At 42.6% G+C, this 26101-nt stretch overlaps 3 protein-coding genes across 7 annotated transcripts in view; 1 reads left to right on the top strand and 2 right to left on the bottom strand.

Annotated features, from left to right (window-relative positions):
* Positions 1–5726: 5726 nt before the first annotated feature.
* Positions 5727–9482, bottom strand: LOC128873007 (DNA topoisomerase 3-beta-1). Of its 2 annotated transcripts, XM_054116265.1 has the most exons (13): positions 9342–9482; positions 9091–9233; positions 8815–9009; positions 8574–8741; positions 8380–8508; positions 8149–8267; positions 7873–8073; positions 7598–7802; positions 7342–7524; positions 7048–7257; positions 6534–6976; positions 6187–6448; positions 5727–6116 (listed from the first exon to the last, which is right to left on the bottom strand). In XM_054116265.1, exons 1-13 carry the CDS (start codon positions 9430–9432, stop codon positions 5910–5912), a joined length of 2556 nt encoding a protein of 851 aa, XP_053972240.1. In that variant the 5' UTR covers positions 9433–9482; the 3' UTR covers positions 5727–5909. The 2 variants fall into 2 exon arrangements, with proteins under 2 accessions (XP_053972240.1, XP_053972241.1); XM_054116266.1 differs by lacking the exon at positions 9342–9482 and having other exon boundaries at positions 8815–9005; positions 9091–9231.
* Positions 9483–9755: 273 nt separating this feature from the next.
* LOC128873008 (charged multivesicular body protein 2a) lies at positions 9756–11698 on the top strand. The gene is made up of 6 exons (XM_054116267.1): positions 9756–9894; positions 10098–10254; positions 10435–10636; positions 10693–10868; positions 10956–11090; positions 11170–11698. Exons 3-6 carry the CDS (start codon positions 10469–10471, stop codon positions 11372–11374), a joined length of 684 nt encoding a protein of 227 aa, XP_053972242.1. The 5' UTR covers positions 9756–9894; positions 10098–10254; positions 10435–10468; the 3' UTR covers positions 11375–11698.
* Positions 11699–12475: 777 nt separating this feature from the next.
* The window catches only part of LOC128872953 (uncharacterized), a 38171-nt gene continuing 24545 nt past the window's right edge, over positions 12476–26101 (bottom strand). For 2 of the 4 annotated variants that reach the window (XM_054116157.1, XM_054116158.1), the window contains exons 3-9: positions 24821–24924; positions 24197–24388; positions 22853–22995; positions 22387–22513; positions 21470–21913; positions 19991–21384; positions 12476–19916 (exon numbers count right to left, since the gene is read on the bottom strand). In XM_054116157.1, the coding sequence (XP_053972132.1) occupies positions 18605–19916; positions 19991–21384; positions 21470–21913; positions 22387–22513; positions 22853–22995; positions 24197–24388; positions 24821–24924 (3716 nt within the window). In that variant the 3' untranslated portion in view covers positions 12476–18604. Of the gene's footprint in view, positions 19917–19990; positions 21385–21469; positions 21914–22386; positions 22514–22852; positions 22996–24196; positions 24389–24468; positions 24576–24820; positions 24925–26101 lie in introns of those variants that run through there. The other 2 variants (XM_054116159.1, XM_054116160.1) reach the window with 2 other exon arrangements.

Here is a 26101-nt window from a genome sequence, read left to right as displayed (position 1 = left end):
TTCGGGAATCGAGTGGGAAGAGCTTGTAACACGAGCTTCTTTTTTAGCAACGTTTACGTAGGTTTATGTAGGTATTTCCACGTATCAATATTTACATAAGGTTAGCCATCGAACGAACCGCGCTCGAACGAGAACTCGATGAAACCGATACCAGCGCAATTCCAGTAACTGATCAACGGTTTAGCGGAGAAGGACTAAGTATCATAGAAACGCGCTGGTGGAATAGTAGGATTAATTAGAGGCAATAGCGACGACAGGTTGGAGCAATCGACGAGAAAGGTTTACGGTCGGAGGAGGAAAGGATGAATGAAAGCTTTCGGCTCGTGTTGCCACCCGCGTTCCTTTCCAGCCTGCCGCGGTTTTCTATAAATATTTTGAACGTCGTAACGGTGCAACGACGACGCTTAAAGCCTCGTGGTTTATTTTTCTCACAAGCGTGATTAACTGCTCATTTGGAGATTGTACAAAAATTTTCATATTCAGCATCAAAATTCACCGTTTACGGGGAAATCTATTAACCTCAACGTGGAATTTTCTTGTATATTTTTGGAGCATGAGGCGGTTCGTCTTCCGATTAATTCAGCAATGAAATGGTCGATAGCGTTCCAATTACTCGCGAATAGTATTCCAAGTACTCGATATACTAGCACGCCGACTGCTTAACGGTGAAGAATCACGTACCGTCACGGACACGGTTAATTTCATAACGCTTCGAAGAGGACGCTTTCACGCGATGCATAATCGATCGTTGTTACGCGAGGCCTCCCTCCGTGTTTCACCATTCGCTCATGGTTATCAGTTTTCCGTGCGATTAGGCTTTTTGGCGCGACGGCGACGGCCGCGTTACCCTTTCACCTTTGACGTATCGAATTAAAAAATACCTACAATGCAACACATCGTTGATATCGCTTTAAATGCGACACACGTGATTGTAATTTACGAGAGAAATAAGAGTTACGATTTTTTTTGCAAAATCTGCTACGCGCTATACATTATTGCATTAGGTTGTCCCGAAAGTATCTTTCGCGAGTTGCAACTCGATTATTTTCTGTGGTCGTGTTTCTATAAATAGACGATCTAATTTCATAGATATTCGTGTTGCAACAATAACGGAGCAAAACGAATCGTGCCCAATTCAGTAATGTAACATAAAACATAAACTATCGTGCATGTATTAATTGTTAATAAAGCGAAAGAAACTTTTGGAACGACCTAATATAATGCTTACAGGTAAGTTTTGTCCCAAGGTTTGATGGGAACGTATAGGAATCTAAAGGAATCTCCGAAGGTGCTTCGAGGGGAAGCAAAACTCTCTACGTAAATTCCGTTGTTTCCTTGATACTAAATGGCGTTCTATAAAATATCGACTGTCTTCGTGTGGAGAAGGATCAGCCTCCAGGTATGTAGGTCGCGGCGTCACCGTACTTTTACGGATTATGCTTCATACCTTTTGCCTTCGGAAGATCTTCCTCGTTGCATGACGCGCGAATCGAGTTCCATTATTCTTGGAATTATCCGTCACCGGGCGACAGAGATGGGCACACACCTCCGAAACGATGGATAACGATACGAAACGAACGTGGAATAACTTATTCGATCGAAGAAGCTGAACTATCGTAGTAACGATAGGCATTATTAGTATACAGTCATCGCTAGACTGCGGATCTTTATGCAAAATAAAATCTTCGCGAACGTGCCGAGAAAAATTGAACCTAAGTAGGAATTTATTTTATTTTGAAAATATTATAACGTGAAATTTAATTTCAATCCTTTTTATATTCTTTGCATTTTGCATTTGCAGTTTGCATTTCGTAGGTTCTTGTGCATTCAAATTTCTCATAAATGCATGAATTTATTTTATTCCGCAAATATTATAACGTGAACTTTACTTTCAATCTTTTTTACATTCTTTGCATTTTGCACGTTTTCGAACGATCCGCATTATGGTCATCACCATCGTATATAGTTACTAATTATATATTGTGTTAATTAATACCATTTGTAGAGATGGGTGAAATCCTCTTCCGGATAAATTAAATCAAACTAGAGATACAAATACAAGAGATTTTTTGAAAAAATCTCGTGTCACCCCAACGGGATTAGAACTCGGACCCCTGGCGTGGAAGACGAGCACATTAACCACTGAACCATTGTCTCACCCTTCTAATCGTGCTCTTATTTGACCCCTTGTTATCAAGTATACAGGGTGTCCCAAAAGTCGGGGAGGTGCCGGAAATGGGGGGGGGGGGGGTAGCTGAGACGATTCTGAACAACAATTTCCTTAGCGAAAATGTTGTCCGAGGCTTCGTTGAGGAGATATTAACGGAAAACGTCGACCAATCAGAGCGCGCGTAGACCGTTCGAGCGGCCGCGGTAGCGTATGAGCGCGGCCGCCTAGCGCGTAGCCTACGCTCTGATTGGTCGGGGTTTTCTCTTAATATCTCCTTAACGAAGCCCCATCCGACATTTTTCCAAAGGAAATTGTTGTTCAGAATCGTCTCAGCTACGCCCCATTTCCGGCTCCTCCCCGACTTTTGGGACACCCTGTATGTACTTATAACGTATCATTGTTCTATCAAGTTATCCTTCAACTTTCTTTAAGAAATTACTTAAAACTTGTCCATATGAATGATTGAAAAATCCATCATATCCGCATAAAAATCACAAAAAAATTAACTAACATCCCAACATCCCAATCTCTATTCTTAGACGAAGTCGTTTCTCTGTCGACATTTACGACACTAATAATCGGTCCACCCCGTGTATACTCCAACGGATTTTATCGTAGTTTAATTTACGGGCCACCTTGTAAAACGGACGTTTTATCGCCTCGCGTCGCTTTCCTTATAGTTATATTTTCCCCACTCAATTTTAGCTCCGAGCACGTTCGACGGAGTCGTAACACCGGTTTTATCGTAATTTCAATTTACGTCGCTCCTTGTAAACGCGTCTCCGTATCACGATTTACGTTCACGTCGCGTTACGTTCAGCCTCGGGTAGGCCTCCGCTCTAAAATCGCCGGGCGGAACGACAAATTTAAAATGATACGTGTAAACGGTTGTTCCCCCCGGTATAATCGTTAGGAGACATCAAAGTCGCCGCGGGTCCTCTCTATTTTTACATCCGAAGCTTTCCAGTTCGTGTTTTCGTTGACAAACGTCCCGATGTCTACTCAAACAACAATAAAATTAAAAAAAAAAAAAAAAAAAAAAAAATTGTAAACGGACGTTCGAGTCGCGCGATGCGCGTAGATTGGAAACGTTAAAGTTTCATTTGAAATTGGGAATAGAACGATAAGTTGCGTTGAAGTATCGATATACTTACGGTAAGAAAAGTTTTCAGCTTCCGAAGCATTCGAGAGCACGAGCGATTCGAGATTTGAAACGCGTTCTAACACCGATGAGACTTTAAGAAACGCGTTGCGATGATCAAACGGAAATAAACTCGCGCGGTAGTAGTATGCGCCGAGGCAAGTCCGGCGTGTCACGCCGCGCGAGCTGGAGCGCACACGTTTCCGTTTGCACGTAGCTACGAAACTATCGCTCGTCGTCTCGATGCTTACCGATATATCACTAAACTGTCCATTACGTATTTTACATGCAAATATGCAGGACGTGATCACGATTGTAATCACTGTCGTTATCGTACCTATGTCCTTACTGTAACTACAAACATCGTCATTCCAGTCGTCATAGGAACGTCATAACCTCTAAAAATTTATCTAATTCATATTCCACAATCCATAATCATAATCATTATAATCATTATAATTCACGTGTTATCCAAGTAAACGGCGTAGCCGTTATGCCAATATTCTTCTTGACCTTAACGACCTTAACCGTTCGACTAAGTTCGATTAACTGTTCGCGGCAGTTGTCGATTAGCAAAATATTAGGGTGTCGTTTTTGACGCACGATCAACGGAGTCGGTAACGTGTAGCCACCTACGATTGATTACACGTTGTAACGAATAACGAGTACGATTCGTACGATGGAGACATTACACGGTACGATTTCGTGGACGTAATGACAGACGATGCACGGAAGCAACGAGAGTAACGCGTTAGCGGCATTAAACACTTGCACGAAAGAGAAAGCGAGGGATGCCCGAGCGTCCATCATTAACTCGATGCATCCGAAAGCGTTACTAAAGACTTCGCGAGACGATATAATCTGAATTCTGATATTCTGCGCGATATATAATCAACGCGTAACGCGAGCATACTTCATTTCGACCGTAATTCAGTCGTCGACGATTCGTTTCGTTAATATAATCCCTCGTGTCTATGTTTAATAAATTATGTAGTTTGAATGCACCGATATCAACTTTATTATATTAGGGGGACCGAAAAGTAATAATTTTCTGTTACATTAAATTCAAGCAAATTCATTCTGAACAAGTATCTATTTTTAACCAATTATCAATCTGCCAGCCCTATGTCATATAGTGTGCAAATGTTCAATTCAAGATCGATAAAAATCAGTGATCTGATGATGAATAAGTATCGAGATTTTCAGAAACGACATTATATTCCAGTCCACTTAATAATTAGTACTCTAAACATGGCAAGGTGATAACGACATCGTTCACGAAAGAAAATACGATCTAAATTTTTCACAGAAGTTACTTCGTTAACTGTCGCGATCTTGTACCGCGTAAACAAATAGCTAGCGACTAGGCGTTCTATAAATTTATCGTTTCTCTGAAAACCGTGATCGTCGACGTTGATTGTCATTGAGGTGTACTTACAGTTTGGTGAGATTGACAGTGGATGGAAGTACGCCGGCATCGAGGGGCTCGAGGATGGAGAGGAATCCAGCCCCGCGACAGGTGAACTCGCGTCCATCGGCGGTGATGTTGCAGGTTTCCAAGACGGGTCCCCTCGAGGATCCCGGTTGCTTCTCGGCGGAGCAAATCCGGCAGAGGAACATCGCCAGGATGACAAGAGCAGCAGCAGTGCCGCGGGAGGACTGCGTGCACATGCCGGCCAGCTTGATAGCTTTTTCCTTCCGCCGGAGTCGCCGCGCCCAGGACACGTTTTTGACACTTCACAGCATCGTATCAGTAGCGCATCGGGACCGTTGTCCCCTCGACCAGCGAGAAGACAGTTGGCTTCGGGCTTTCTGCCGTGTACGAAGGATAACGCGACGTGCGGGGAGCTTGCAAAGCTCGTCGAAGCTCAAACGAACATACACGCGCGCGCACTCGTCTCACGACGCGAGTCAGGGATGCGCGCACCACGGAAGACGTTTACCGACTGACAGCCGCGCGGCTACGTGAGTCGCTGCGCACTGATTCGCCCCTTCTCTCGCTCGCGCTCGTGCCGCTCCCCACCACTAGCGCGAATCAGTGATGGACATTCGTGGATTTTTCCTTCGAGGTATTCCTTTCGTAAAACTTAAAACTTGATTTTTAACCCACAACTGCTCTATTGTTAAAAAAATTATTATAATAAAAATGTGGCGCCATCTACCATAGAACGTCCAAGTTGTAAACAAGTAATTTTGTTTTTCACCGCTAGATGTCACCCCGTAGAACTTAATTACTAGTTTCACATCTAGTGGAAGACTCCTTCTACTATTTCTCTACAAACTTGAGCGCTTCGCCACCGATGGCGCTGATCGTTAGTTCCCTCGTAAACGCAATAAAAGCGAAGTATTAGATATCTGGATATTATTTTAAACTCGAAAAATGTTCGTATCAGGCAAGGCGAATTATAGAGAGCATTTAGAAAAGAGACTAAAATATTTATTACTCTTAATACTTTGTCCTTTTAAGTCGAGCGTGTCAAGGACATGTACTTGCATATATCTAAATTTATTTTCGAGATTATGAAGTCGTTCCGACGAGCGCGTCGCTGTGTTATCGGAGAATGATTACATATACAGGGCTTCATTTACAAATTGTCGTTATACAAAATATGCCGCTAATTGAGCCATCTTATCCTTCGAAGGGCGAGGTTTACCACGACTGCGACCTTTCGTGTGACCGCGACTACGAGTCGCAACCGGTTTCGAGGCAACTGCACGATGCTTCTCCACGAGAGGCGAGAAAGCTGCTGTGCAAAAAACGCAACCAGTCATCTCTGTCGCCTCGTTAGGAAGCTTGGTCTTCTCCTGCAATTAAACAAAAATTCACTTTGTATATTAACGTTGCAGAGAAGCAATTTAAAATGAATTGCTTTACCTGTTTATATTCAACAGTCACCAACTGCGCTCCACAGTCGCATACTTCCGTGTCGACTACCACTTTGTGAGCATTTTCGAACAAATGAATAATAACATCGCAACGATTGCAGCCAAGCTTCCATTTAGGCGCAGCTGAAGGATCGAGCACAAGTATGCCCGAATCGCATTCCAGACAACTCGATATACCGTTCGAATTCATACCATGAGGACAGGTTGGATGCGTGCACGAATTACAACCACTCATTCCTTTCTTCATGTCTCTGCAATTCATCGTGGAAGAGTTTAGCTTGATAATATATTAACCAGGATTAACCCTTCTATATGTTATAAGAAGATAATAATAACCTAAATGGCAGATTGTTGTAGCAATATGGACAGAACGTGTAACTTTTCCCCCGTGCTCCCGTGGACCACGAGAGCAACTCGAAATCATCCAATGGGCATTTTAATTCCTTGTAAATTCGGATGTTGCCATTTTGCGGGAGCTTATAAGTTTCGTTGCAATGCGCGCAATGCATCCTTGATGGTTTTGTTTGTATGTACTTCATGTAGCGTCGACATTTTCCACACCTGGAGTACGATTTTCCCGACGCGGACAGAGGAGAAAATGAAACTTCGAACAATTGGTCCATAGCTTCTATACTTTCGACGAAATAATGAAACTTTTGTTTGAAAATTTCTACCGTGTGTTGCAGTACGGCATGGTAATCTGCTCGACCCAAAGATATCAAATTCAGCTGTTCCTCCACTGCAGACCTCATCGTTGGTAAGATTAGCTCGGGATCTATCTGATATTAATCGACAATTAACGTATAATTAATTCATTATCCGCGCATATTAATTACTTTTGCGCGTATACCTTTTGATAACCGTGAATCAACACGATTCCTAACGATGTAGGAACTAATTTTCTTCCAGCTGATACGTTCACATAATTTCGCGTACATATATTATTTATATGTACCGGAATAGAAGCGTCCGTACCGATACCGTGTTTCTCCATGAGAGATATCAGTTCCGCTTCTGTTAAATAATCTGGGGGTTGCGTGTAACATTCGAGCAGCTTTGTCTATCAAAAATTACGTGAGTAAATAATCGAAGATTAATGTTTTCGTTCTTCGAGTAATCAAAACTAATTTTATATCTTAACAACCTCTTGTATATTGACCCTATCACCAGGCACGAATCTAGGCAACGTATCGTTGCTTCCGAGTGTCTGCCACGTAAGAATGCTAGTGTATCCGGGGTCCAATAAAGTATGACCATTCACAGTAAAAACTTCCATTCCTATCTCGAACTTGGCTGTCGTACTCAAATATTTACAATCTTGAGCCAACTGCAACGTACAAATTATTTCAGTTTTTAGGAATTCAAAGGAACTTGGATTCCACTAAATTAGCAATACTTACGGTAGCGATAAAATGTCGTGTGATGTAATCGTACAAGCGCCACGAATCGCCATCGAGTTCGTTTCGTGTGGCGTGGTTCATTGGAGTAATAGGAGGATGGTCACCCACGTTATGACCTTTCTTTGGTCTATTTATACCTGTCGCTAATATTTTACGAACATGGTCTCCCCAATCGGAACTGTTTTGCTGTTGCTTCAACGCTGCACTAAATATAAAGTTATTCGTGCATGCTTAAATTCTGAAAAGTTGAAATTAACGAGTTTCATTCAACTCACTGTAAATCAAAATTCTCCGGGTATAACGTTGTTTCGGTTCGAGGATAACTTATATATCCCTGCGTATAGAGACGTTCCGCAATTTGCATAGCGTGATGCGGACCCATTCCTAAACCTGAACTCGCTACCTTCATCAATTCTACGGTATTCAGTGCTATAGGTCGTGACTTTGTTTTTTCTGTGCTTTCGACGCTCAAAATCCTATATCATTTAATACGATAAGTATTTCATAATCGCGCTGACGATGGTAATACATTTATACTATATGATACTCACGTCGCCTGGTCGTATTCTTTGATATGGCTTAGGAACATGTTTGCTACTTCTTTGTCAAAAGACCGTACGCGGCTCCAACTTAAAACAATATCTTGACCATCGTTAGATTTAATTGTAACCTTGAATGTATGAGTTTATTTCCTTGTTTATACTGTATATTTGAGTTATTTTAGAAGAATTATACTCTACTGAATACAAAGACATAGCTATGTTATTATAGATAGACCATACCTGTATAACCCAATACGTGTCTGGCTTGAATGTTTGAATTTCGTCGTGCCTCTGAATGCAAAAACCTAGAGTCGGTGTTTGGCATGGACCATAAGAAATAAGGGTCACATCCAAATCCCCGTATTTTCCCTAGTGGAAAAAAGTACATGTTAAGTATTTTGTAACAAGTCAGGATAATTTTATGGTGGTTGTACCTGAAAAAATTTTGTCTGAAACCTTGTAAAGGCACAGCCAATTCGTAAATCCAGCTCTTGTCGGGCATCCACGCTTTTAGCTTCATTTTCATTGGGTTTCACTAAATTTGCCAATGCAGATTTAATATCCTTCTCTGTGATAGCAGAAAATCGGGCTCGCCAAATATCCTATGACAGATGTAAAATTCATAAAATTAATTTTAAGAGAGATTATATATTAAAAGGACATTGAAAAACTTACATTTGGACTCAATTTCCTACTCATGCCTTGCTGCACTGCATTTATAACTTCAAAACAAATATTTTCACCCTCTTTGTCACAATCTAGCCATAATATTAAGTAATCACAATGAGCCCCTTCTTTGGCAAGGAAGTAAGGGATTCTTAGTTTAGGAACTCCTTCTTTCTTTTCGGTTGGGCACGAAAATAATTCTACCTTAAACACAATAAGAAATAATGGTGATTATTCGTGCCTGTTAAAATATGATTGGAAATAACAGAAGTATTTTGTACTTACAGGGTCGACTTTATCCCAATTGTTATATTTTCCTATAAAATCCAGGGTCATGACATGACCGCAAACTGCTGTCATTTTATAATTCACCGTTTCAGATCTGAATTGACCTATCCATTCATGCACAGAAGAAGCTCCATTTAACCCTGAAATATACATTAAACATCGCCTTGTATTTAATCCTCGCTTTTCAAGTTAAAACAATATATTGCGTACATAAAGTTAATATTGAGTTTCACGAAAATATAACCTACCTTTTCTGGAAGTGCATCGACCATTACTTAAAATATTGGCCAGCGAAGCTGCCAGAGACGGCTTTTCAGCCACCATCAACGCAGTTTTCATTTTTTTAACAGATATATACGTATTTTAACAATAATAATTTTTATTAAACGAGTGTCAACAACTCCGAGAACTCTGTTACCTAAGAGCACACGCGTTCTATTAGAACACCGGCTGTGTACATACACTTTATTCATTAACAATAAACCTGATTAGTATAACAATGAAATCTCCTATTTTTTGACATGGTGCAAATTGAAGTTGTCAACCATTGTTAACTATACGCAAATTCTTTGCACGAAGTGTTTGTATAAAAAATTAGGTTTCGCTTGTCACGACGAAATAGATAAACGAACTTGTCAATAAATATTTTTCATAGGCATGTCAAATGTAATTCGTTACATTTTCAATTATAATTATTTTTTATGCGAGCTTAGTACGAAAGTGGGGAAAATTGCGAAAGTTGTGATGTAAATAAAGCTTGGATCATATCTGTCAAATAATTGACATCAACTATAGTTAACTGTATGTATATATATACATAAATTGTAATCTAACGTAGGAAGTTTACATCTTTATTTGTCTTTTTCTGTTTCTATAATATTGTTTCTAAATAGTATACAGCGATTGAAAACTGCGCAGATAATTCAATGATACGATTTCCTCTACCATTTATTTCCTAATTTTAAGAATATTTAAAATGTAGAAATATCGTTTATGGTTTATAGTTGTTCATATAGTACATGATCTCAAGCTTGTGACCAGTTGTGACTCATCGACTTGTCAGTTCCCGAGTAATCAGATTGAATCAGACTGTACTCAATATCAAAATTCTAACCTAACAAAAGTCAAATTTCGAAGGAAGATAACGTTTCGATAAGTCAGGTAATTAATTTACATGACCATACGTGTATTCGTTGTAACAAACGTTCGTAAATTTGATTCAGATTGCAAATATATTTTTTGAATGCAAATTGTATTTCCTTGAACACACGTAATTTCTTTGATATATAATCAAACACTCATCGTTTATAAATGTTTTCATGACAATTTCTTTGTTTATAGTAATAGCAGTAAGTAGACACTTTCACTCGCAATCATGGAGTGGTTATTTGGAAAGCGGGTTACTCCTGAGGAAATGCTCAGGAAGAATCAGAGAGCTTTAAACAAGGCAATGAGAGATCTTGATAGAGAGAAAATGAGAATGGAACAGCAGGAAAAGAAGATTATCATGGATATAAAGAAACTTGCCAAGGATGGGCAAATGGTAATATAATATAGTTTACTTCGTTTGACACATACTTATCATCAATCATTCGATAGGATGCTGTGAAAATCATGGCTAAAGATCTTGTGAGGACTAGACGTTACGTAAAGAAATTCATGCTAATGAAAGCAAATATCCAAGCAGTCTCTTTAAAGATTCAAACATTACGTTCACAAAATACGATGGCTCAAGCAATGAAAGGAGTCACAAGAGCAATGCAGAATATGAATAAGTGAGAATATGTCCTTTTATTTAAAATTAGTTTTTGATATTAAGCTTTTCTTTTGTTTAATATACACGAACGTTACTCGTTTTACAGACAATTGAATCTTCCCCAAATACAAAAAATATTGCAAGATTTTGAGAAACAATCAGAAATAATGGATATGAAAGAAGAAATTATGAATGATGCGATAGATGATGCAATGGAAGACGAGGCTGACGAAGAAGAGAGGTAATTACAGGCTAAACATAATTGCCATCTTAAAACTGAACCTGAAATTGCTTATTTTAATCACATGTATTTTGCGCAGCGACGCCATTGTATCGCAAGTTCTGGATGAACTAGGTTTACAATTGACGGATCAGCTGTCTGGTCTACCACAAGCATCCGGCTCGTTAACTGTATCTGGTACGAAACAGCCAGTTGCAGCTGCTGCAGGAACCGATGACGGTGGTAACCTCGCGGATGCAGATGCAGATTTACAAGCTAGACTCGAAAATTTACGACGCGAATAAAAATGCGTAATGTTGAAAGATGTATAAAGTATGTAAAAAAAAAAGCATTGACTTTGTAAGCATATATGATTTTATACGCTCTACAGCTTTAGTTAGAGGTATGGATACTTTAGTGTAGCGTTTGCACTTGAATTCATTCATTTAGATGTACAATCTGTAATATATAAAAGTGTTAGTTAAAACAATTCTTCGAGAAGAAAGGCATCTATGTTGCCCGAATTATTTATTAAGTATTATTTTTACATTACCGTATGTTACTTTTTTTATAACAATGGAGCAACATTTTTTCACGTAAAAAAAATTAGTAAAGAACACGCCGAATTACTTATTGAATCTTACGCTTATACCTACTACGTACTACGTATCGAGAGGGCTACCGATTAAAATGCAATGGACAAATTTTAAAATAAAGTGTATCTTGTCATTGCATTTTATTAAATATTAGTCTTCTTTTTTAAACTTTTAAACTATCATGGTTTCTCATGTGGTTTCCCGCCATTTTTGTTCAAGTGAATAAACATCTAGCGGTGAAGAGGTCGAACTAATTTGCGGAGTTTGGTCAGCCCCTCTATCGGGAAAACGCTCAAGTTTGTCCTCGATAGTTCCTTTTTTTACTGCTAGATGGCGGTATCTACATACTGTTTTACCGACATGATGGTAATATATCGACAGGTCGGTAAAAAAGAAACCGTGTAAATGGCGCCATGTAACAGTAAAAAAAGGAACTATTGAGGACAAACTTGAGTGTTTTCCCGATAGAGGCGCTAACCGAACTCCGCAAATTAGGTCGGCCTCTCCAACACTAGATGGCGACGACAATAATAGTGTATGGCGCCATCTAGTCGTAATAGTGGAAACTATTTTGACTAGAAACTTGGACGTTTTGTCGTCAGATGACGCCACTAAAGATAAAAAAAATTATATGGTTAAAAAAATAACTGACAAAAAGGAATTAGAAAATATTACTTACCTAATATTAGATATTAATTAAAATATCAAAGAAAGAGAATGCGAAGGGTTTGTTAAGGCCATGGAATTTATAGGGAAAGAAAAAGGAAAGTGATATTCTTGATTGGGAGAAATAAATAATTCCGCGAGAAATATGAAATATTATCTCTATTAAACAAAATGTACATATACATAATAATGCGCAGTGGATAATCATTCTAATATCCTGACCGTGAAATACAGGTATAAAATAGAAGTCTGGTCTGGTTTGAAACATGGCCTAGTAGACGTTGAAAATGAATACGAACGGTTCAATTAATTGATCGTAGTGCACTGAATCGATAATTCGGTATCGTTATAGAAAGTTTCAATAAACGTATCTATGCACAGAACTCTCTAGTACGGTATTATCGAGAGAGAGAGAGATATATATATATATATAGGGAAAGTGAAGACAAAAGTAACCAAAAGAAAATAAAGGAAAACGTTTGTTCTTTTACGATAATACTAAAGCAGAGGAACGAAGAAAACGAGAAGCGCACGCGAAAGTCCGAAGTAACCGATACATATTTCTAGAAATCGTTTGTTACGATATAGCAAACCAGTGTACGATAAACCACTATTCTATCTTAATTATATTTAGAGAGTATCAACGAAGTTACTGTTAAAAGTGCTGGTTTATCATTCTCATTTCTTTTATCTGCCGTAAGGACGTTCGATTCCGAATGGGTTCTCGTACATCCGTGTTCGAACATCTCTATCGTAACCTGATCACGTGCTTCTGTTTGCTACACACTGAAATCACTATCGCGTGCCCTTTCGTAATTCCTCCGTTCCTCGAATGGTAAATCCTATAGAAATACGATGTAGTTTACAAAACTGTGATGGGACCTTCTGTCAATCACATGTATATATATTGTCAATATCTTTTAAACATCTCAGAGGTACCGCCCAAGCACAACGTACCCCAAGCTAGAATCTTTATATCGAGGAGATATCTTGTAGCGCCCCCTCGTCGTGTTTACTTAGAATTAAACGCGTTTGAAAATTCGCGCGTGTTCGATACTCCGCTAGTCACACGAAGTACTGAAATTTATTGGATAGTAATCGTAATTGATAGTATAGATGATGGTAATAAACACTACGCGAAATAAAAGTGTTACCAATTTTATGATATCGGGGATGGATTTGTCTCGCTTGTAGTAAAACGAATTTATACGAGTTTGCGATGTTGGTCGATCAACGACCTGGTAACTTTTTTGGCGGGAAAAATACTACACTCGCAAGCGATGTTACATTAAATCGTGCGGAAGAATGAAGAATTCTTTTCGGTTAGTTTCTATCCACGCCTTTATGTTCGTTCGTTCGCAAATTGTTCACGTAAACAAATAGTTTTTTTTTACCCTGATATTTGTGCAGTCGAACGGAAATTAACGATCGCGAAGGAACAGAATCGGAAATAGTCTGCTTCGAGTACGTTTACAACTGTGTTTCTTCGATGGTACCTAAAGTCGCCGATGTTTCTTAAATAGCACCGTTTCTATGGTTATCGTTCTCTCCAAATACAATTTTATACGCATATTTATCAGAGTCGCTCTGGAAATTTTTACTTGGTACTTATCGTAACATCGAAGGTATGTTTTTAAATACTCGGTACTTGGTTCGAAAGAAAAATCGTAAACGAGAGTCGCGATTGAGGAAGTGTCAGGTAAATTCTAGAGAGACTATGAATTTAAAATTGACAGCGCTAAAAGTTTAACAGTCAACGTCATCCAAATGAAATTGATTTCCCAGAGTTCCCGCGCAAAGTTTGCAGAACGAACCTGATGCATTTGCTATGACGTGCGGTATTCTACGATATAATAGAAAGTCGTACGCAACATCGAACCTCGTGTTATTACCGCGATAATTATTATGCTTCTCATTGGATGTAGGGGGAATAAATATGCGCGAAGGACAATTCTTTTTTTTCTTCATAAATATTCGCTATATAGGTGTGGGATTATTAGACCTTATACACGGTGTCTGTGTCTGTGTGTGTGTGTGCGTGTGTGTGCATTATGTACGTTTGTATGCATTTGTTCTTACGTGTACCGTACATACTCGCATGCATGTATGAAGATAGGTCACTATACACACACGCAACGTACATATACAGGGTGTTCCAAAAATGTTGGAAGTCGTTGAAAGGGGTGGTTCGGGAGGTGATTTGAAACAACTTTTTCCTTAGCGAAAATGTTGTCCGAGGGTTATTGAAGGAGATATTAACGGAAAACCCCGACCAATCAGAGCGCGAGTATGCGGATGGAGCGTAAGCTACGCACTAAGCGGTTGCGTTCATACGCTACCACGAGCGCTACATCGGCATACTCGCGCTCTGATTGGTCGGGGTTTTTTCTTAATATCTTCTTACCGAAGCCTCGGACAACATTTTCGCTAAGGAAAAAGTTGTTTCAAATCACTCCCCGAATCACCCTTTTCAAGGTGTTACAACATTTTTGGGACACCCTGTATAGTACACCATTTCATGAGCCTCCATTGACAATATTGTCAATATAAGGGTGTTCGAAAAATGTTGTAACATCTTGAAAGGGGTGGTTCGGGAGGTGATTTGAAACAACTTTTTCCTTAGCGAAAATATTGTCCGAGGGTTATTGAAGGAGATATTAACGAAAAACCCCGACCAATCAGAACGCGAGTATGCCGGTGGAGCGGCCGCGGTAGCGTATGAGCGAAGCCGCCTAGCGAGTAGCCTACGCCACACCGGCATACTCGCGCTCTGATTGGTCAGTGTTTTCCATTAATATCTCCTCAACCAAGCCTCGGACAACATTTTCGCTAAGGAAAAAGTTATTTCAAATCACCTCCCGAACCATCCCTTTCAACGACTTCCAACATTTTTGGGACACCCTGTATATACAAGGCTGTGTCAAGCACAGCCTACATTAGACGCAGCGTTCGAATCTGACAGCTTTCTTCGTTATTATTTTTTGTTCGTTTCTTAATTTGCTTGCGGAGTTACGAATAGGAAACCTTAAATCGATTTACCTACGGTAGGTATGTGCGAATGTATCCCGATCGAGCATAACGATGCAAATCAATGGTTTTATATCGCGTCGAAGTGGGTTAAAACAATCGTATCGAGGAAGACTATATCACTGTCGTTAGACTACGATGCTAGATTCAGAAATAAAGTAATCGTATAACAATTGGTTGGGTCGAACCACGGATTCGCACATGCCTGATCTATAGTAACTACTATAATAATTTTATTACGGCGATCTCCGTCTCGTGTACGTATATTTTTCTTTTTACAACTGTTTTCGCGAACCGTTTCTGTACGCGGGTAGTATATGTATAGTAATCGTATATAGAATGCTTGCGTGACGGGTATTATATCGAACAAGAACAAAAAAGAACGCGTCAGAGGACTGGTCGAAAAAATCAGTTTGATCGTGGACGTTCGTAGAATTGTGGGCGAGCGACAAATTTATTAGGCTTATTTGACTCAAAGTATTTGTAGAAAGTAACGAATTCATCCTTACGCAATCAACGTAACGTATTCTTAAAAACAAGACAACATGTTCGAACGTTCACGAAATTGTGATAGATTGCCGGTATATGTATGTATGTATGTATGTATAGTATATTGGTTTTGTATTCTCAGTAAGATATTTACAAAAAAAGTGTAGCAAAGTACGCTCGTTTGTAACATATGAAGTATAATATCACTGGGATCCGTGACATTATTTTTTTTCCATCTTTGGAGAGATATCAATCCTTTTCGTACGTGCGCGATTGTATTTCACTATGTTCTACGTTAACACTTGTGTAAGTTGGTTTGATATTTGAGTCAACTTCGCGAACTACTACTATTTTTATTATTATTATTATTATAATTATTATTATTTTCATTTTTCTTTTTTTTGCTTCTTTTAACTAGGTTTTGTCGCAGTCAGTACCGTTTTAACGTGTAATGGATACAGGAGTCCGGCCGTTACGTTAACCCTTTATTTCTCTTAATTGTCTCTCAATCGTTCATCGTGCATAATCTACCCGGTGAAAATTTTGTCAACGTACGTGTCTCGATCGTGAACATAGAAAGCTTCGGATATCTCGTTAAGGAATTACTTGACTCGCTTTTGCCCGCATCTCTTCGTCTAAATAAAGGGTTAATCCCCGTTCTGCTGTTTGTGGTATACTCTTGTTGTCGAATGGTCCGATAGTTATTGCGGTATTACGAGCGTTTTGCGACGATCTCGACTTTCCTGCGCCCCTCTTTATACGAGATTGAACATTCGTTTGCGACGCCCATGAATTTACGGACGTACTCTATTTACTTTGGTCCTTTGCGAATTACGTTTCGTTCGGTAATTCAGGGTCGCTGGCGGAGCCTCTCTTCCACGAAGCTGTCGCGAACACTGTCTGCCTGTTCCCCTTCGCTTTCAAAAATACTAGCGAAAAGAAGTAAACAAACGAATATATTGATATGTCGTAAATGCGTGAAACCATAGCTACATTTTTTTATGCTTTCTCTTGAAAAGAACCATACGTCCTTACGGAACAGTGTCGTCAGCTTTCCCGTTCTCGTTTTTTCCCCCGAATCTCTCGAATAGTAATAACGCAATAACATCCGCTACTTTGGAACAGCAGTTCCACGCGTCTTATATTCTAATCGCGGTTCCTCGATTTCTCGAACAAACGCTACCGAAGCATCGTTACACTTGGAAATTATCTACGAGAATCAATCGTTTTATTTATATACACGGTAAAAAGAAAGTTCCCGTCGCCCCTGCCGCGCGCACCGTTGATAATAAGGAAACGACGAGTCCCCACGAGAGAACACGATCGTTTATCGTACATTCTAATGGTACAGTGTCTCGTGGCGACTCGTTTTCTTTTGTATTTACGCGAAGAAAGGAAAAGCGTCGACCTATCGATCCGGAACTGAATTGGACCTGGGACTATACCAACAATTTTTTGGATTCGAATACTTTACGGGTACGTTAAGTACTCGGACGACATTCGTCGAGTGTTGAAACGTTCGAAGCCTGCAAAATTTTATGAAATAGCCCCAGCTTTTAGCCGATAAGTGAGCGAAACCGAATGTATCCGAATAGTCCGCGAACATAGTGCACAGAAGATATTTTACCTTACGGATAGTTGGAACGTGTTACAGTTTCAGGAATGGGAAAGGGGATTTAGTGATCGTAACAGGTGTTCAGCGATGAAAAAGATTAGGAACCACGGACCTAACGCTTAAACTAAGACTACGTATCACCGTTCGAGGCTAGAATGGATTTCCAACGGGGGTCAATCAAAGACGAACGGATTAAACAAGTGAACGAAGAAACATTTTTTGGTCAAGCGCTTAGACGAACGATACAAATCTCTATTCTATCAAGTGTCGCTTATCGATGAATACCTTTGTTTGCCGATCTGTGCGCTTACGTCGGAAACGGTTTTATTTTACATATTTACACGTCGCCTTCCTCTTCGTTTAACCTACCCCCTAATCCCTTTTCACGCCTCGCGTTCACGCCCCCTTTCTTTTGGTACACAGCGAATGATATTAGATATTGTTTGCAACTCAACACAATGCACCGATATATTACGTCATGGATATACGATTTTATACGCTAGAGATCTTAGATAGTTGCGAGACGTAGCGTTCCTCCTCGGTTTACGCGGTACCTGGTAGACACGAGCAAAGGTCTCATCAAATTTTATCCATCTCTAGTTCTTGGTGTGTTTGCCTCTAGAAAAAGAACGAGAGAAAATCCAGGATGATCCATCTGCTTTCGATAGACTAAACGCAAAGAAACCGCGTAGGTACCGCGCGTAATCCGCAAGGATAACGCTACAGAGTCGTTCCACGCGAAACAAGCGACACATCTTGGAGCAACATTTCGAGTTTGGCTGAGGAGTTAACTTAAAAACATCATCTTTTAACGCGACGTTTCTTCGTTCGAAGGACTCGTTAAGATAGCTAGACTACCTGTAAACCCCGAGAGGATCCAAGAATCCCAGATCTCTGTATTTAATGCGTTGGGTCAAGACTAACGAAAGACTGCAACGTATCGAAATCTCAGCCAAGACCAATATGTTGCTAAAAAAAAGATGGCTGGTTTCACGCGAAACGACGTTCTCGAGTAAAGCTTTACGAACTGATTAACTTCCCCGATAAGTGATCCGCCTGACGGCGCGGTAGCGCAACGAGCGCGACGCTTGAGAAACCGACGCGCAGAGGATTGTGCGCATGACTCGAGCACAGGCCTCGAGTCATATAGTCCAGACCTGCACCTTCTCCGCGACGATGCACCAGCTCGCGTGGTCGTAGTAGGACGAGATAATGTGCAAGTTCTCCACGTATTTGTTGATCAGTTGGTCCAGCTCGCCCTCCCTGAACACGTGATAGTACTGATGGTATGTGATCGCACCGCCGCCGCGGTCCGACGGCAAGGACTCCTGGGACGAGGACGCGCTCAGGGTGTCGTTGCTTCTCGTGGTGGTAACCAGGCAATCGGTGCTGCGTTTGCTGTTGTCTGGGTACCTGGATGGCGTTTCCTCGGAGGCGGATCGCCTTTGTATCTGGAGTCTGCGTTTCTCCGCGTACGATTTCGGGTACTCCGTGTTGTTGGACGACAGAAGGGACACCATGCTGCTGCAGAGCCTCCCCGTCGACTCCGCGTGGCTACCGTCGCTGAGGCTGATCGTATTGTCGATGGAATCGCCGATGTCGCTCGATTCCATTGAGTTCGCCGCCCTGAGATACGCTGGCTTGGAAGGATGCTTATCCAACGAAGCGTTCTCCCTTTCGTTCATGAACTCGCCGGTGTTCGAGACCATCACGAAGTCCATTATGTCCTCGGACGTGCTTCGGTGCATCTTGTCTTCGAACTCGTTCAGATTGCCGACATCCGAGCCTATCTTCTCGGTGCTCTCTGTGAAACCGTTGCTATTGCTGCTCAGCCAAGCGATCGTGTTAGACATGTCGTTGTATTTACTAGGCTTCACGGACCTGGCTAGGTTGATTTCGTACGGCATCGTACCGCGCTTGTCCAGGTCTCCTCTCGTCGTTGACAACGTGTCATACAGGATCTGAGTGCTTCTGTCCACCTGGTTCTCGAGTTTCCGACCGTACTGATCGGTGTCTTGCATCAGATTCTCGCTGAGCTTCTCGGTGACGTCTATCAAATGCTTGCGGCACTCCTCGCTCCAGGTGTCCTCTACTTCGGGCAACTGGTAGCTGTCGATCAAACCTGAGTGCTTAGTTCTGAGTTTGCTTTCACCGGTGAGCGACGTTTCGACGGTCTGTTGCGTCGGTTGAGACGAGTGCGATCGACTTTGCGTTTTCTGGATGGCTGTCTCCACGGCGTCCTCCAAGGAGCTGGCGACGGTGGCTACCGCCTCTATGAGCCTCGAAGACTGAGACGAAGTGCTGTCCCCTTTGGTATCTTCTTCTTTAGAGTCTGCCACGTACCCCGACGACTCATCCGCGGTCGTGTCGCTGGGATCCGACACGTTCTCCGCAGAACTGTCCAACACTTCTGACTCGGTGCCCTCGGACTTGGTGCTCTCCTTTTTTATGTACCTGTAATTCACGAAGATGTTGTGAGTTGTATATATATACTCTATATTAATTTCATACAGGTTTATTCTACGTACCTTTCATCGGAGATCACGCTGATCACCGAGCCCACCGACTCAGGCGAGGACACTCCGCTGGAATCGCTGTCCAAGTCGTCCGTTTCGGGATTGAATAACTCCAGGGAGAGCAACCGCGGCAGAACTTTCGTAACGGTCTCCAAACGACCGCTGGCCGTGGTCGAGGCGCGCCTAACCAGGGGAAAGGATGGCTTTGTTCGCGTCGCGAAACCTGGTTTCTGTTTCAACAGCTCCTTTATCTGATTCAACCTGGCTTTACGGCTGTCCTCCTCCTTCGCGATCTCCTGGCTCTTCTCTTGCGACGCTATCTCGCAGGGTTCCTCCGTAGTTGGTAGCAGGGGAGCGGTGTCCTCGATGGTCTTGGGCTCCTCGATGTCGACGGTCTCCGACATGGACCGATAGGCGCGTATGGCTTGCAGATTGGGTTTCTTCCCTTCGAAGGAACTATTTCTACTGGGAACCGTCTCGACCTCGCTGTTCCTTCTGCTCGGCTGCAGGTCTGTATTCGGTGACTGACTATTACCGTTCGAGACGTCCGTTTTCTTTGCGACAATCGTCGTTTCCTCGGGCAACGGTTGCGGGGCAGAGGTTGTGGAAGCAAAAAACGGCCTCGTGAACATCGGATTGAGGGTACGAGGAGACAAACCAGGCGGACTGGGCGGAGGCAAGGACTTGCTCGTAGCTGGGAACTGTTTGAGCAGGGGCGATATGGAAATGAGCTTGAGCCTCGCATTGGATATATCCGGTGGATATTTAACGCGCGGCGAAGGAGGAGCTGACGTGCTGCCTATCTGGTAACCAGTGGCTACCGGTATAATATCCGCCAAAGGCGGTGCGTCCTGCTTTGGCACGTAGATCACGGACGCGAAACTGTCCTCGGAGTCGACGCTCGTGTCGCTCTGCAGACTGCTGTCCTTGGACGAGTCTGAACCGTCCTCTCGAGACAGGCGTCTCTCGACGCCCTCCGCTTCCTTCTTCGGCGTAGCCGCGGGCTGGTTTTTCTCGTTTGCTTTCGTTTTCGACGACTCGTCGTTGGCCGTGTCCGATGCCGGCGTATCGCTGTCCACCGACTTCCAACCCTGAAGGATCTTCACGAAACCGTTCTTGAGCGACAACCCCGACACCTCGATGTTTGTCGTCGACTGTCTAATCTTGTTCGTAAGGCCACTTTTTAACAGCTGAAACCTTCTAGTCGCGTTGCCAGAGTAGAGGGACTCTCTGAGAGCTTCGAACGTGTTTCCTTTGTAGATCAGATCCTCGTTTAGGGATGCCTGCTTCGTTATGTTCCGTCGCAACCTCTTCTTCTCCTCCAGCCTCTCCGTGGACATCAGCTCCTCGTTCATCGAGCTCTGTTTCACGATGCTCCCTCGCTTCGAGCAGTGACTGGATGTTATCTAGGGAACAAGAGCAGACAAAAAAATAGAAAAATATTGGTAACGGTGCAGTTACGCTTCGCAGTATACGATTGATTCTACGCACTTGAAAGTCTGGAACGTCCTTAGTTAGATCTTGAATGGCAGTGTAATCAGGATTTTCCAAACCGACGTCGTCAACGTGAGACTTCTGCTTGACTAACCGTGGCTTCGAGCCACTCATCGACGATGAGGTCCTGGAATCGCCGTCCAAATTCGTTTCGGACGTCAACACGGAACACAGACCGGGGATGCTGGATCTGGACCTCACCAGGTCCACCCGTTGGATCTCCAGGATGTCGCCGAGGCTCTTTGACTTGATGCTCAACGAATCCGACTGCTTGTTCAGCGTCACGTTCACGTTCTCGACGCGGCGCAACTCGATGGGCAGCTCGTCCACGTCGGGAGGCTCGTCTTGCTCGTAGTCCCTTCGACTCTTCCCGCTGCCGCTCTGCCAGCTTTCAAGAAACCAAGGCCGACTTCCGGATCCACGTCTACCTCCGGCTAGTTTCTGAAAACCGTCAATTCCCGTCCATCACACGTTCCATCTAGAATCCATCGTTAAGTCTATTAAAAAAGAAACATCGGCCGCGATAGTCCGACCCGAATGGGTCCTCGCTGTCGCGGACCGCTCTTCCATTGCGTTCGAAGCACATTCCGCAAGCAGTTACCCTACTTTTTGGCGGGAACATTGCCACGTTCGCGACACGGAATCGATAACGCTTCCCAACGATTTAGGTACGTATCGCGGGACACGTTATCGCGCCGAGATGTTAAGAAAAAGTAATTTCGTCCCGATGCACGCGAATGGGCCACGCGCGCGACACCCAAGGTTGCCGTAATTGGACGGCGACATTTCTTTACGTTACAAGCTTTCCGAGAGGCAAATCGGAAACATTCTCGTGACTCGACGTTCTCTTTAACGCGATTAAATGGAACAAATAATTCCAATTGTTTATTAGCGCAGGATTCCGTCTTTGTTACCTGCAAAGCGCGGCGAAAAAAGCTGTAGCAGGTCTCGTTGGGGCTGGATAGGCTGCTGGTAGACGGCGACGGGCTGAATATCGGGTCGATCCAATAGCTCTTGCTTTTGCATTTTCGTTGGCTGTTCCTGAAGCAAGAACGCCATTAGCCGTAATTATCGTAGTCACGATGGCTCCGGAAAGCTTTCGCGAGCGTTGAAGCAAGGACGCGGAGGGGGTCGAAACGTAATTTCGCCACGGCAATTTCCCACTCGCAACGTAGACTCGGCCGAAAAAGGCTCCGTGCGCCCGTACAACGCAAGATAAAGTTGAAATTCCGTATCGGAGAATTGCGACAAATTACGGGAGCGAGCACTAAATGCGCAGAGACATCTCCGACCGAGTTTTACGTTCAGGGATCGGTAAACGGATACGAATAAATTTTTAAGCGGTCGGTCTTCCTCGTGAGGATTCGATCGATGATGTACCTTTTGGAAGATAAGTACTTTTGAGCGTTTTGATTAGAGTGCACGTCGTTGAGGTTCGGCGCTCCGGTGCGTTTCGACCTGTCCAGCGCGGAGTTCGCGCAATACGCTTTGGGCCATGGCACTAAAACATCTTGAGACTCGAACTGGAAGCAAAAGAAATATTGTTTTCTGACTGTGCGTCGTTTAACTTCGCTCAAAACATCGAAAGGCTCGAATAGAAACCAAAGGTCGTGCGTTTAACAATCGCGAAGACGGTATTTAGAAAAATTGTGACCGAGAAGGAAATTGCGAAATTATTCCCGGTGTTGATTCAAAGATCCATTAGGCAACGGCTTCAGCCTGAAAAAGAAAAGATCGGAATACCGGCGATACATTCGAACGGTTTACCTGGACTATGTGCATCGAAACAATCGTATCGATTGGTCGTCATGTTCGCGTGGGCGTATTTCATAGGCACGCTCGAATACCATTCCGATTCAATCGTATCGGATGACGGAATTTTTAAACCGGCTCGAATAGCGAACATCTGTCGCCGAATCCTTGGAATAATCGGGAACCGAGAGCGTCTCGAACGCTCCGAGCGTTATGCGCAGCATTCTATACTCGTTAGAGGCAATAGCATTGGCGTCGCTAATATAGATCGTCGCTATATGTATACAGGTTGAGACCGTGAGAGGAATTTTGATAAATAATAGTGGAAATAGGAAACAATTACTGCGGAAGGCTTCTCGAATCATTTCATTCTATACTCCGATAGCATTACTGTTTCAGAAGTAAACAAACTGGGACTATGCCTTTGATAATCATGCATTTGATAATATAAGAATAGAAATAGAAATTTAATTACTCCGGAAGACTTCCTGAATCAAGTTCATGTATTAGGTTGTCCGAAAAGTTTCTTTCGTAATTTGCACTCAATTATTTTGTGCGGTAGTGTTTATATATTGGGTTGTCCGGAAAGTTCATGCCTATTTTTAAAAGAAAAATTCAAAGGCGTATTTGAATATCGATGCATATTTATTGAATTATACATGTACCATTTTGTTCCACAATCTTTGCATCTTTTAAGAAGCGTACACATGTTATTTGTTTTCAGCTATTCCGACATATTCAGACCTGTACCGCCCACTAAAAATCGGCATGGACTTTCCAGATAGCCCAATAAATAGACAATCTAATTTCTTAGATGTTGATGTTGTAACAGTAACGGAGCAAAATGAATCGTAGACACGAAATATTGTCTATGTATTACTTAGTAATGAAATAGAAGAAACTTTTGGGACAACCTGATACATTGAAATATCAATGGGAATTGATAGGAAAATCTCTCGGGCGTTGTTTTACCTTTCTATGCCTTTGTTCCATAGCCCATACGGATATGACTAAACGGCCACCGATTCGCAGTACCCGAGCGAGTTCTTTCAGCGCGTGAACCCTCCTCTCCGTCGTGGCGAAGTGGTGCACCACAGCGATCGAAAGGACCGCGTCGAAACTTTCATCTCGAAACGGCAGGGCAAGATTGTCGCACATTAGCACCTGCAAGACGACAGAGTCTCGTTACCTCTGGTTTCGTCGAGGGAATCTTTAACCATTCATCGCTGGCAACGACGCGGTACTTGTAAATAAATAACCGTGGTTAAAGTACAGTCCAGGGACGTCAGTAGAGACTATAGAGACGCTTCTTAGACAGGATTCGTTTCGGATCATCTATTATCTTCTCTTTCCTTATCCTCTCTGTAAAACACTGTGAACTTTCTGTTTGTTTACATTACATATTTACATTGACGTGAATTTTAACATCGGGAGTTACGACATCCAGCTAACTAGGAAAAGGGTATCCCGAGGAGACAACGCTCCGGATACAATTAAGCCGAGTAATTACGATTAGACCGAGAGAGCAGGATACGGATGTAAGAGTCTGTTTCCTGCGCGATTCGATTCGCGTTTTCTTCAAAATGATATATTCACCTCATTTTCCTTCTCACGCGCGATATCCGTGAAACGCTTGCACCGGTCCACTCCCACCTTAAAGATGCTGTGATTAACGCTGAGGTACTTCCCGTTACCACAACCTGAACAGACCAACGTAAGCGTGAGTCATTCAACTTCCATCGTCGCGTCGAAACATCGTCGAACGCTTCTTTCTATGTATCGCGGTTATTGGGACACTCTGTATACAGGAAATGGCCGCTGTGTGTTTAACGACTGTTTACGGGAGAATATTCTGCCATGTTTTGGTTGGCCACTGTTTACCTTAACACTTTGCGATGCTTTGTACACAGGAGCCTGAATAAATTGATCCCTCAAAGTCACTCCAGGGCGACGCTGATTCTACATTCTACGAAAGAAAGTGAAAGGTCTATCGGACGAGTGTAATACGAGTATAAGAGTGGAAGTCGTGTCGTGACCTTGAGAGGTCAAATTTTGTTGGCCCTGAACTCTTCTCTACTCAACAGATCCAAGCCATCGAATGCTTCGAACTGTACGCGTTACTTTCTCTGCAAGCCATTCCCTGCTCTCAGCGTCCAAAATTCTAGCTAATTAATTTGGCGAGAACATCTTAATTTCGAACGAATTAAAAATCTAGGGCGAAACATTCTCGATTATCTTCGGAGTGCCTTTGAGTGCCTCTTAGTGTCTGAATGCCTTTGAGTGTCCGAGTGCCTCGGTCTAGCCAGTCTGAGAGCCAGAGGTCGGCTCCTAAATCCGTTTCAGATCAATGATAAGTGGATGCTAGGCGGAGTGCATGGTTGTCGGCTTCAAAGTTCGCCGGTCGATGAGTTTGTGTAATGGAGAACGGATCCCACGGTATTTCAGAGGCGTGCATGCGACGTGGGATCGTGTGTACGTACACGCGCGCAACCGATCCGTGTAATCTACACGGATTCGCGTTGATACATCCGCGGTGAGGTCAATTGATCATGTGAAAGCGCGAGTGACCGGAGAGCACGGAGGAAAAAGCGAGCAAAGGAAGGAAACACAGGCCACGCGACCGTAAACGTGCACACAGGTGTGCATGGGTCCGATTGGGCGCGGTCAGAGGTGGCCGAACGGTATGAAAATGTTCAACAACGATTAAAAGACGAATGAAGTTAGCCTGCGCGAAGCTGCCAGCTACCTTTGTGGAAGTTCGTTAATAAATTAAAATTCCGATTTCGTTTTCCATAGGTCTTATACTTCCTGATCGATTAACACGTTCCGTACCACCGGTGGTACACGCCGCCCTATGGTACATAAAACTGTGAACCA

This window comes from Hylaeus volcanicus, chromosome 2 (assembly GCF_026283585.1).
Source record: "Hylaeus volcanicus isolate JK05 chromosome 2, UHH_iyHylVolc1.0_haploid, whole genome shotgun sequence".
Classification (NCBI taxonomy): domain Eukaryota; kingdom Metazoa; phylum Arthropoda; class Insecta; order Hymenoptera; family Colletidae; genus Hylaeus; species Hylaeus volcanicus.
The sequence above is the reverse complement of the archived record's forward strand: the minus strand, read 5'-3'. Positions and strand labels throughout refer to the sequence as shown.